Here is a 10,946-nt window from a genome sequence, read left to right as displayed (position 1 = left end):
TGAGTCACCCTAACCCCCTAACCCCCTAACCCCCTAACCCCCTAACCCCCTAACCCCCTAACCCCCTAACCCCCTAACCCCCTAACCCCCCTAAGGTGTCGAGTTAGTAAAGGCGAGGGCTAGGACGCTGGTCTTGTGAGGAAGAGGAGGTTGGATTATTTTTTCTTTTCTTTAAAAAGTTGTTTATTTAAGTAGTTTCTTTAATTCGGGCAACCCACACGACAACCCAATAAATTAAACAACGAAAAATGCAACCTCTATAACCCCACATACTTGTCTATGGCCCCATTTCCCGAAGCCCGTACACAGTTAACGATAGCGAATACGATGGCTGAGAAGAAAAGGAAAGAAAATATCTGTGTAAACAAGTGGAGTCGCCAGTTGGCTAGTTGGTGAAAGAGAGCGGGAGTAGAGAGCGTAAGACCGGTGATCAGGAATATAGCGGTGATGACGCCGTAGGTAATGGAGTATTGAGACCGAATGGCTAAATTGAAGGCGAATCAGTGGTTTGAATACTCTGACACGAGTGTCTATGTACTTACTTCCCCCATTAGCGGCAACATGTGGGAACTTCCACGCCAAAACAATGACAACTCCTATCCCTATCAAGAACCAGTTCCCGATGAGAAAATCCAGAAGCACTAATGGGTAATACCATGGATTTTTCTTTTTGACGTTTTCGCCGTTGGCGTCTGCGGAGGTTGTAATGCGACCCACATCTCTAATGGCTCCTTCGACGCTTGCTTGACAAGGCATTGAGTTTGATTTGGATTTTAGGACTCGTAAATGGCTGTTGTTGATATTGCTATCGATATCGATCGCGGATGTCGCGGTACTCGAAGGCAAAGGCATTGAGTTTGATTTGGATTTTAGGACTCGTAAATGGCTGTTGTTGATATTGCTATCGATATCGATCGCGGATGTCGCGGTACTCGAAGGTATTGACTGGCAAGCGCGATGTGGTTCTTCGTTGGTCCGGTGAGACATGACATTGATGAACAGTTCGCGGAGGCCTGATATGATAAAAGGACAGTTTAAAGACCTGCTGGAGCTACAACTTATATAACGAGGCTTTACAAAAGAACTGATACGAAAGATGAGAAAATGCCAAAACAGTCGCCAAAATACCAGATGGCATGTTGTTTTCGTCGCCATTAAGGCGAGAGCAATTACTATAGGGCGAGAAGATAAATAAGTAATAAGCAAACCGGATTTCCCCGCCGATTTCATTTGCCGGTTTCTTCAAGTCGAACCGAACTGCCGTTTTACATATCTGTCATCTTTTGCAATGCATAACTAGAGCGATATGATAATCCGCCTGACTTATTAATAACCATGAGAAGCTTCGGTATCCTGAGGTGGTCATAATATATTTCATCTACAAATTACCTCTATCGCACGACACCTGTACCTTTTGCACTTCTGGCGTTATCGCCGTCGTCGATTCTTTTTCTTCTTCTTTGACCCGCTCGCTTCTCCCGTTACGCTCTTCGCATCTTTCACGTTCCCTTCACCCTCCACTCCAATTTCATCTCTTACGCCTTGACCGCTTTTATCATATTCCTCATCCTTCTGGTGGTTCCGGCCCTGCTCCTCATCGTCCTGATCTTCATCCTCATCGCCCTTCTCATCCTTATTCGGCTTCTTTCCACCCTCTACAACCCCTTCACTTGTTAATGGACTATCCCTATTATCAACCTCCGTTTTACTCGCAGGGACATCCCCATCGGCAGGTGTATGAATAACGTCTTCATCCTTCACACCGTCATTGTCCGGTTTACCTGCTAGCGAAGTACAGTCGCATGATGGACTAATTTCCGCTTCTGTTTGACCTAGCCAAACGTCGTTATCGGTGTCGCCCTTGAGAGAACAAGAGGGGGACGATGGTGGGGAGGCTTTAACGGGCATTTCGGGGGCCTGTTGATCTTCGGCGGGACCAGAAACAGGCTGTACTTGCTCGCCATCAATAGGCTCATTCTTCTCTGTCAGTTCCGCGCCGTTTTCCTTTACGCTATTCACGTCCTTTTCCTGCTCCGATTCTGTCTTCTCCAGATCTTCCTTATCCTTCTGTCTCTGTTTACCCGGGCTTTTCGACTCATTGTACTTAGCCTCGCTATTCTCTCCTCTTTTCTCAGTCTCCTCTGCTTTTTTCTCAGTCTCCTCTGCCTCAACAACGGGAACAGTACCCTGCAATTTCCTCTGCTTCTGCTCATCGGCCTTGGTCTCGGCGGCTTCAGAAGGATCGCTCGATGTCGAGCGTGGAGCCGGGTCCTCAGATTGAATTTGACTGTTAGGATGGGGGGTGATAGCCTCGTACGCTTTGTCAACAAGGGCGCGAGGGGCGGGGGCGAGAGAAGTGGGAGGAGCAACAGTGGATAAAGGCGTTTCGGAAGGGTCAATAGAAGGGGTCAGTGGCTCAGTGGCAGTTGGCTTTCTGGATAACGGCGCTAATTCGGAGTCGTGAATTTTTTGCGCCCCATCCATTTTCTTTTGACCCATGTCAGTTTTCTCTTCTACCTTTTCCTTCCCCTCAGCCTCTTCCAGTATTTCTTGAACAGTCTGACTTTCCTTTTTGACTTCCATCTTCCCCTCTGTTTCCCGAACGGTCTTTCCCTTGACAACATTCTCGAGTTTCACAATATCGTCTTCGCCTGCTTTCGATAACGGTTTCAGCCGGATGGAGATGAGCGCCACATCTTGCAACATCCTAATCGCCCTACACGTCAGTGTATATTCAAGGAGAAGGAGAGCATCCACCAAATTTACCTCTTCTTTGCTTCCTCATTCTGCACCACAATCTTCCCGAACTCCTCGCCCAACCGCCTTCCAATCTCCCCTACCACTCGCTTCATAATACTCTCCACCTCTTCGCGTCCGAGATATTTGGTGAGCACTTTATGAAGGGTAGAAGATTCTTTGACAAGCATTTCAGCATAAGAATGAGGACCCGTTGGAGTTGCTGATGAGGCATTGAAGTCGATTTGCTAGAGCGGTAAAGGAGGACGTCAAAACTGGTATATACTCGGGAGAAGACAAAGGAGGAACATACACGCAAAGAACCGATATGCACTGCCAGCCTATCAGCCATAATAGCCACCAACTTCAAATGAATTTCATTCTGATGCTCCTCGTAATCCTAAATACTCCTTAAGTCAGTCAAATTTTCCGCGCGCTCCATGTTGAGAAGATGGAACATACCCGTCTCAACTTCCCAAACTCTCCCTCCAAAAGACCCCATCTCTCCCCCATAAACCGTTTGCCCAGTCCCTTGAAACTATCCATTAAAACTATCACCACTGACAAGGACTGACTCGCCAGCGCCAGATGTTTTGCGGTGATATTTTTTAGGCCTGCTGAGCGCATTGCACCGGCACCGAGGACAACTTGGCATGTTCGCGAGTTGAAGCTCTGAAAAAGTGAGAGAAGTCAGTTTCAGACCGGACAACCGACACCAAACACGCTTACCTTCAAGAATTCGATCACCCTGCTTATAACATCGCCGCCCACTTCTCCCAAGTTGACTATAACACCGACATACTCCGACAAGAGCGCCAAACTTTCAGCCGTCGCCTTTACCACAAAAAAATTCTTGCTTCGGATGTGAAGTTGCTTCCCCACTACTTTATCATCATCTTTACCCTCGTTTTCCTTCTCGCTTGCATCATCGTCCTCGCCCGTAGAAAGTTTACACTCCTCCGGATCGGCTGTCTCGGCCTTGACAATCAGATCAACAGAGTGCTGAATCTTAGCCTTGACGTCGACCTGCGTCCAGATCTCTTCCTCGACAAGCCTTGCGCTTTTGGTAAGACGTTCCTGATGCCACTCTTGAACCCAACTTCTAGCCTGGGAAGCCAAAACACCGCGGAGCGGGACGATTGTTCGTCCGCTGATCTTTTCAGAAGAAGTGATGAACTGGAAAGTGAGTTGGTAGATGATCAGGAACGATTTTAGAGCGAGAAAGGAATGTGGGGAAGTGCGAACGGATAGGATTTTGGAAAGGCGGGTGTGGGCGAGGGTGACAGATGAGAGCAGTGTTTCCGAAAGCGAGATATTTGGGGCTTGGTTGGGATGAGGATGGGGATTCGAAGTGATAGAGAGCGGAGAGGTGGACCTGACAACAAGTTGAGTTTTGTGTTGATCTTAACGTGGTATACTCACGATAAAGATTGAACAACTTCTTCCATAATCTCTCCCACCTTCTTCACCGTCGTTATTCTCGCCAACAGTACATCGTACATTTTCGTACAAAGCGATAAGAATGCAGAGTGGTCCATGGATTGTATGAGCTGCGCCAAAGTGTTTCTACTTGCAGTCAGCGATTGAGCCACATTAACAAGCAAATCAACAGACGTGACATACCCTCTTGTTTCAAGTTTACCGCTACAATCTTCGTCGTTCAAGGGCAAAGCCTACTCATGTCAGCAAGAAATCACGATACTGGAGATGATGTTCACCTTTCTCGACTCCTCCCTTATCCCAATGGTGGCCACCTCAGTCCATAAATTTTCCACTTCGCCCACCTTACCACATTTGACTATCCCTTCTAGCATAGGTCCCAGTGCTCCCTTGAGTTCATCTGATGAAGGCGATTGGCTTATAGGTCGGGAAAAGAGAGAGGTAAGATAGGATATGAGTGCGGACGTTAAAGAAGTCGAGATAAGGTTGACGAGGGAGGTGACTCTGCTGGGAAGAGATGATAAGGCCGCCAAGGACGCTAGTGGAAGCTCGCTTTCGTTCCCTTGTCCAGAATATTTATTCCACCATCTCACTACATCCTCCACCTCACTCAAACCACCTCCCCAATCTCCTTCGTTGACGAGCCTCTCGGCAACCCGGATAACGTCCTCTATTTCGCCCAACGCCTCCACTCCCTTAGCAGTAGCTTTAAGCACGTGTAGCCTCTCTTGAGAATCAATGATGGCTAATCCCTTGGTCGCTTGCGTGGTGGAAATGCCGCGTAACGAAGATTGCAGAGAGGTGATTTGTCTTAAACATCCCGATGATTCGGAGTGAAGGTCTTGTAAGTTTGCTAGAGCAGAAAAAAACGAAGTGCTGCGTAAAGTAATTTCGTACAACAAATGCCTTTCGAGAGTATCTAGATGGGTTGATAGTTGATCTTGAATACTTCCATCCGGTAAATTATCTGATGATGAGCTGGTAAGAGCTTCCCAAGTTGATGGATCGGCAAGACTGAAGCTGGAGTCGAAGACAACAGACGGCACGGCGTCAATCGATGGGAGATCTACGTCGGCCTTTGAGCCATCTACTCCCGAAGTTACTGCTTGCGCCGCCGTGAAGGACTCGTATAGAGGCATGACAGTTGAAAGGTAAGAGTCGTACTGAGTGGCTGGAGGTGGTTTAGTGAGACTAGGGGGAGGTTGAGTTAATGGCGGAAGGGGTTTCCTCGAGCCTCTTAGAGGATCGGCACGTTTGGTGGGATGGCTGAGTACGGTGGATATGGCTGTGGTGCGTGAATTCGTGGCCTCTCCAAGGAGACTGCGGATCTCAACAGAGACCATTCGATGATCGACTTACCATTGAATCCGCGTTTCTCGACGCCAACCCCTTCGTGAGCATTCACATCAGCCTTCCAAGATACAAGATTTAATCTATCCAGACCGCCGCCAATGCTATCCCATGCTGGCTCGACGCCAAATGTATTGGTACCGACGGTCGTCTCGAGCAAACTTGGGGCAGTACCATCTAGCTCTGAGAGGTAAGATTCTGACGGTGGAGGAGGGGATGAGGGAGCTGGTGTGGCAGCTGTTGATGGAAATGCGCTGCTCATCTTGATGCCAAGAACATTGAACGGGAAACGGTGAAGGCAAACGAGCATGGAATCAACGCCGAAACGCACAAAGGAAGGCGAAGAAGAGCGCAGCGTTAACTGATGACGTGGCACTTTGCACGTCCCCTTTGCTTTACCTGTCATTTAAAGAGTATAAACCGATCGCATTGCTCCAGCAAAATCCATGGGATGTTTTTGATCGTTATTGTTGAGCATGTGATCATAGCTTGAGTTCTGCAATTGGTCTCTTGTTTGAAATAACTAACTTCAAGTACTGTATCTTCCATACTGCCCAGTTCTTTTCGGCATCTCTGTGTGCGGTCATGGTCCCCAACCGTAGATGAGACAGGGCGAGATCGGGGGGGAATGAAAAGTATAGTTTATACGCTGCAGTATACAATTATACATACATGTTCTACCGTAGACTCATCATTACAAATGAAATGATACAGACAATGCAAAATCTAACCACGTCACATCCGCGTCGACGAATTGTCCATTAGCCGTCCTTCCAGCCTCACAACCTTTTGTCTCAACGATTGAATCTCCAACCGCGATTGCCTCTTCTCTGCTGCATGCTTGGCCTGCAGCTTTTTCATCTTGTTATCATACTCCTGTTTCTCAGTTTCCCTTATTGACGCCTCTCTTGCAGCCATCGATTCCTGAACTTGAGTCATCAATCTTGTGCTGTCATTGATAAATTTCTCATTTCGAAGGTTTCTTTCTTCAATAATTTTTATCATGTCGACACAATCGTTGATCATTGAGGCGACAGAAAGGATATTGGGGACGGTCGTGTCGTGGAAATCACGAAGGCGCATGTTCTCGTCAAAGAGCTCGTCGTAAGCTACAGATTTTGTGACCAAAGATTAGTGCACGAGCGTCTTGGGCTAGGATAGAGCGTTTGTGAGTCGAGATGAGAATATGACCCACTAGGAGGATTATCGGGATCCCTTTCGTCAAGTTTGAGGGTCTTTACTTTAAGCGCAGATAGATCAAGTTTGTGGACTAATCACCGTATTAATGCACGTTGTCCGACTTATTATATGCCTTATTGAACTTCTGCTACTCACATTCCTTTGTAATTGGTCCTGTAGAAGGTCCGGCATCGCTTGTGGCTTGCACGGCTTGAGCAGTATTTGAAGCCTGGGCCATCTGCTGATCGGCCATGGTGGCACGCGGAAGACTGAAGTTGCTTAGGTGAAGTATTCGAAGGCGGCTTTTTTTTCTTCAAACAATGATTGGATTGGTCCTAATGGTTGTAGCGGGAGTGAGGCCACCGGTGAAGCGTGTTGTGAGGAAAAATAAAGGAGAGTACGAAATGAATCGACGAAATGCGAACACGATTGGGTGTTGCGCACGAGAAAGACCTGAAAGCCTTCTTCGAGGAAATGTTACGTAACATAAGACACCAGATAAGATTGTTGCTACAGCAGCTGGCTTGCGATCTCTTCGTTTGCGAGGCGCAGCACCAATAGTACTACGTACGTATTGTGACTTTAACGAATTATCGATCATCGGGTCTCAAACGTGTTGCATGTGATACTATACATAACCAGGTCTAACCGGGTCTGATAGCGGCTACTCATAGTGTTGTCAACTATGCAGTATCGTGCCGCTAGCTAATTCAGGTGGTTGACTCACGGTTCAAATATTGATTGTGTAACCTTCGGGCAGCTCACTACGTATTTCCGGTCCTTTCTTTCCGGTCTGTCTCTCAAAACTTACACCATCTCATGCCATCAGCCCACCTGCTTACTATCTAGTTATAACAGCTGTTCGTCTGGGAACGAAATTACTATTCATTCTCTCCATGTCCCGCTGCTAATATTTTTATCTATTCCCATGTCTTTTTTCTTTTGCCATCAGGCAATGCTCCGCGACAGGGCAAGGGATATCTCGCGATTAGTTGAAAAGATGCCTTGCACCATCAAGATAACATACGTTTGAGACGACACGGCTTAGAGCATACACCTGATTAAATGTAGCGCATTTACAAAGTCCTGTGGCCGATCAAGTAGCCGATTGATTGAACCGCACTGAAATAAGTTGAAGCAAACGGGATTGAAGTGGACTATCGAGTGTAATTACAGCATGTCAGTAATGAAAGATGTATATCATATGGAGGGGGACACCGTTTTCATGACTGAGTATATCCGTGGGACATTTGTATGGAGTTATGTCATTGAAAAGGAATAAAGAAAATAAAGAAAAAAGAGTTTGTTATTGGGAACTTGAGAAGGCAGGCAGCAAAGTACATCTAGATCGTGAGACACTCAATTTATGCAAAAGATGATGAGATGAACTGTTGTGAGATACAATGCCTACAAATGCGACAAATCGATAAAAACAGAAGAAACAGAAGTCACATACATAGACAGAATCCCACCCTTACTTCCAATCCTTGCCTTCACCTCCTCCACATTTTCAATCCCCGCCGTCATCTATCTCCTGTAGACTAGGTCTTGATCTAAGCAGAAAGGTTACCAGCCTCGAATAGCTCATAGTGGATTCGAGATGGATCGACACCGAGAGATTGGAGCTTGTCCCTTGTGTTGAGCATGAACTTAGAAGGACCGCAGATGCTAGAGGGGCAAGTCAGCGTGAGTCCTTCAAACAACGCGTGCAGATGAGGATTATGGGAGGAAATTAAAGAAAGGAAAGGAAAGGAAACAGGCAAAGAGAGGGTGTAAAAGGTAATAGACTTACTAGTACTCGGCCGTCTTATCTTCCAAATACAAGTCCTCCTTGATCTTCTCAAGATCCATCCTTCCCTTGAAATCATAGTCCTTCCCCTCTACCACGTCATCCGTCGGTCTCGAGTAGAATATTCTGCTCTTCACATTCTCATGCACCTCTGAGAGCTTCTTCACATGGTCCTTGAACGCACGAACTTTAGGACTCCTAGCAACGGTAACGTAGGTTATAGGCTTGGCAGGAGAGTTAGGCTCATTGTTCTTGGCGAGTTGGGCGTTGAGCATGGCCATGACGGGTGTTTGACCGACACCGGCGGAAAGGAGGACGAGCGGGGCAGTGGGCGAGGAATCGGAGGGAGCATAGTAGAAATCACCGAATGGCGAGGCGACGTTGATGATCGAGCCTTCTTGATAATCTTTGTGAAGGACATTACTCATCCTAAGAACAAATTAGCTTTGGTTAGGAAGAGCAGAAGAGGAAATGACGTGCCATCCAGGGTGGAAGGGAACTTCGGGGTTAGAAAATGTGGGTACAGGAACTCCATCTTCCCGCTTGACAGAGATTCGGAAGTACTCTCCATTAGGAGCGTCAGACAGTGAATACCTATCGCAGTGCTAATCAGCGCACTGCCTCGGACTCATCATGAAAGAGACAACTCACTGCCTGGCTTGCTTGTGGCCTAAAGCGGGAATATCGATCTGAACAGCAGTGTACTGACCAGGCCGGAACTTGGGCAAAGGCTTGCCGGAACCTTCAACAGGCTTCAGATAGAAGCTCGTGATCTCGTTGGACTCCTTAACTCGCTTGGCGACCTTGAATTGCCTCCATCCTTCCCAACCACCAGCTTCAATAGCAGAATCGTAAAGTTCACGCTCCCGCTTGATGAAGACCTATTGTACATTAATTAAAAGCTCATGATACAGAAAAAGAAACAGGGACGGATACTTACATGAGCCAAATTCCAATAACCATTGTACCAGGCATCAGCGATGTCGGGTGTCACGGCGTCACCGAGGATGTCAACAATAGCCTGGATTAAGTGCTTGCCGACAATGCCGTATTGGTTGGCAGTAATATGGAGAGAAGTGTGCTTGTGGGCGATTCGCTCGACGACGGGGAGAATAGGAGTGAGGTCGTGGATGTTGCAAGCGTAGGCATAAACGGCAGCGGCAAGTGCGGCAGGCTGGTGGCCAAGTTTTTGAGCGCTCTCTGAGAAGACATCTCTCAGCTCGGGGTGAGCACGGATCATGTTCTTGTCTGATTCATCATCAGTCATTGACTATGGCTTGGGGAAGTCACGGGATAACTTACAGAAATGAGTAGTTATGGTGACACCATGTTGCTCGAGGATAGGAGCAGTTGACTTGATGATGTCCTTTTGCGCCTCGGTAAGGGGAGGCACTTCGGGAACCTTGTACTCTTCTTGGATAGAGTTGGGGTCACATCGGTGAGCAGGGTCAGGCAAAGGCAGTCCTCTATGTAAAGTCAATAAATGAATCGAGAATAACTATGCGGTACACTTACGAGCTGAAGGGGCATCCAGTAGAACCAGCAAGCTTCTGACCGGTGGCAGGGCAGACACCCTCGGTGTTCTTCTTTTCTTGAGTGGTACTCATGACTTTGTAAGCGGTAGCAGCGGCAGCAAGGGCAATGACAGCGATAGTAGCCTTCTTGGCGTCCATTTAAGTATTTGGTTTGGGTTGAGTGCGATTAGTGGATGGGCAATTGCTGTTAAGGAGGATGGATTGGGAGTGGGTGGAGCAATGGGTTCAAGCTCATCATTATATAGGTAACATGAAGACCGTTACATTCCGATATCAAACGCTATGTTGGAGTTGAGAGATGGAGCCGGAGTAGTCACCCACTGTCATTTTCTGGAAGTCATCGGACCGCGCGAGTTATGGGGAGTGCTCCTTATTCCGGCGACTGAACTAATCCAATAGGGTTGAGGGTATTCGTCTTTTTCTTTTAACGAGTAGGGGAAAAAAGGAATAACGATGCGGAGTTTGAGGAGATTAACCAGCTGGAGCCAATGACGGTCCACCCGATTCAAAATACCGCCGACTTCCGCAGAAAGTGGGGTGGGCGGGGGACCGAGACACGTGATCATCTCGGAGCGAATCGCTCTTCCAACCCCCTTGACGTGCGACTTGATTTGGATTTCTTGCGCGGGTCCTGGCCGTATAGTCGCTGATTTCCAAAACTTTGGTTCCGTTCCTACTGAAATCAGGTACATCCAGGCACTTTACCTTCAATAATTCAAACGCTAGAAGTCAATTGTAGAGGATGTTTTCCAATCCATTCTTTCTCTAACTGACCCTTGGCGTATTATTCGTTAAAAGCGAAAGAGTTGTACTCCATTACAGTACTATGTACCTCTTAATGGACGGTGAATGACGGCCGTACCATTCACGGCTCCAATGCGGGTTGAAGAACGAAAAGCCTCAGACATGTACTCGAT

General features: G+C 47.4%; 3 protein-coding genes across 3 annotated transcripts; all 3 read right to left on the bottom strand.

Moving 5' to 3' along the window:
- Nucleotides 1-1,260: 1,260 nt before the first annotated feature.
- Nucleotides 1,261-5,830, bottom strand: CNC07180 (retrograde transport, endosome to Golgi-related protein, putative). The gene is made up of 9 exons (XM_024656922.1): nucleotides 5,536-5,830; nucleotides 4,455-5,461; nucleotides 4,360-4,409; nucleotides 4,159-4,302; nucleotides 3,466-4,111; nucleotides 3,199-3,408; nucleotides 3,050-3,136; nucleotides 2,767-2,984; nucleotides 1,261-2,707 (listed from the first exon to the last, which is right to left on the bottom strand). The coding sequence occupies exons 1-9, from the start codon at nucleotides 5,786-5,788 to the stop codon at nucleotides 1,429-1,431; spliced, it is 3,894 nt and encodes a 1,297-aa protein (XP_024512495.1). The 5' UTR covers nucleotides 5,789-5,830; the 3' UTR covers nucleotides 1,261-1,428.
- A 371-nt stretch (nucleotides 5,831-6,201) lies between these two features.
- Nucleotides 6,202-7,100, bottom strand: CNC07170 (hypothetical protein). Its single transcript, XM_024656921.1, has 3 exons — nucleotides 6,862-7,100; nucleotides 6,722-6,796; nucleotides 6,202-6,635 (listed from the first exon to the last, which is right to left on the bottom strand). Exons 1-3 carry the CDS (start codon nucleotides 6,956-6,958, stop codon nucleotides 6,262-6,264), a joined length of 546 nt encoding a protein of 181 aa, XP_024512498.1. The 5' UTR covers nucleotides 6,959-7,100; the 3' UTR covers nucleotides 6,202-6,261.
- Nucleotides 7,101-7,811: 711 nt separating this feature from the next.
- Nucleotides 7,812-10,227, bottom strand: CNC07160 (response to stress-related protein, putative). Its single transcript, XM_024656920.1, has 8 exons — nucleotides 10,010-10,227; nucleotides 9,797-9,960; nucleotides 9,435-9,742; nucleotides 9,146-9,375; nucleotides 8,975-9,088; nucleotides 8,498-8,923; nucleotides 8,162-8,373; nucleotides 7,812-7,862 (listed from the first exon to the last, which is right to left on the bottom strand). The coding sequence occupies exons 1-7, from the start codon at nucleotides 10,165-10,167 to the stop codon at nucleotides 8,259-8,261; spliced, it is 1,515 nt and encodes a 504-aa protein (XP_024512499.1). The 5' UTR covers nucleotides 10,168-10,227; the 3' UTR covers nucleotides 7,812-7,862; nucleotides 8,162-8,258.
- Nucleotides 10,228-10,946: the final 719 nt, after the last annotated feature.

This window comes from Cryptococcus neoformans, assembly GCF_000091045.1.
Source record: "Cryptococcus neoformans var. neoformans JEC21 chromosome 3 sequence".
Classification (NCBI taxonomy): domain Eukaryota; kingdom Fungi; phylum Basidiomycota; class Tremellomycetes; order Tremellales; family Cryptococcaceae; genus Cryptococcus; species Cryptococcus deneoformans.
Note: the sequence above shows the minus strand (reverse complement) of the source record. Positions and strands in the feature narration are given on the sequence as shown.

Coding starts and splice junctions, on each gene's coding strand:
- CNC07180 (XM_024656922.1), bottom strand. CDS start 5,788: ATGAGCAGCGCATTTCCATCAACAGCTGCCACACCAGCTCCCTCATCC. Junction 4,112..4,158: donor GAAGTTGTTCAATCTTTATC/GTGAGTATACCA, acceptor ACTTGTTGTCAG/GTCCACCTCTCCGCTCTCTA. Junction 2,708..2,766: donor AATGAGGAAGCAAAGAAGAG/GTAAATTTGGTG, acceptor TAGGGCGATTAG/GATGTTGCAAGATGTGGCGC.
- CNC07170 (XM_024656921.1), bottom strand. CDS start 6,958: ATGGCCGATCAGCAGATGGCCCAGGCTTCAAATACTGCTCAAGCCGTG. Junction 6,797..6,861: donor AGGACCAATTACAAAGGAAT/GTGAGTAGCAGA, acceptor TACGGTGATTAG/TCCACAAACTTGATCTATCT. Junction 6,636..6,721: donor GGATCCCGATAATCCTCCTA/GTGGGTCATATT, acceptor CAAAATCTGTAG/CTTACGACGAGCTCTTTGAC.
- CNC07160 (XM_024656920.1), bottom strand. CDS start 10,167: ATGGACGCCAAGAAGGCTACTATCGCTGTCATTGCCCTTGCTGCCGCT. Junction 9,089..9,145: donor GGCCACAAGCAAGCCAGGCA/GTGAGTTGTCTC, acceptor GCACTGCGATAG/GTATTCACTGTCTGACGCTC. Junction 8,924..8,974: donor GTTCCCTTCCACCCTGGATG/GCACGTCATTTC, acceptor ATTTGTTCTTAG/GATGAGTAATGTCCTTCACA.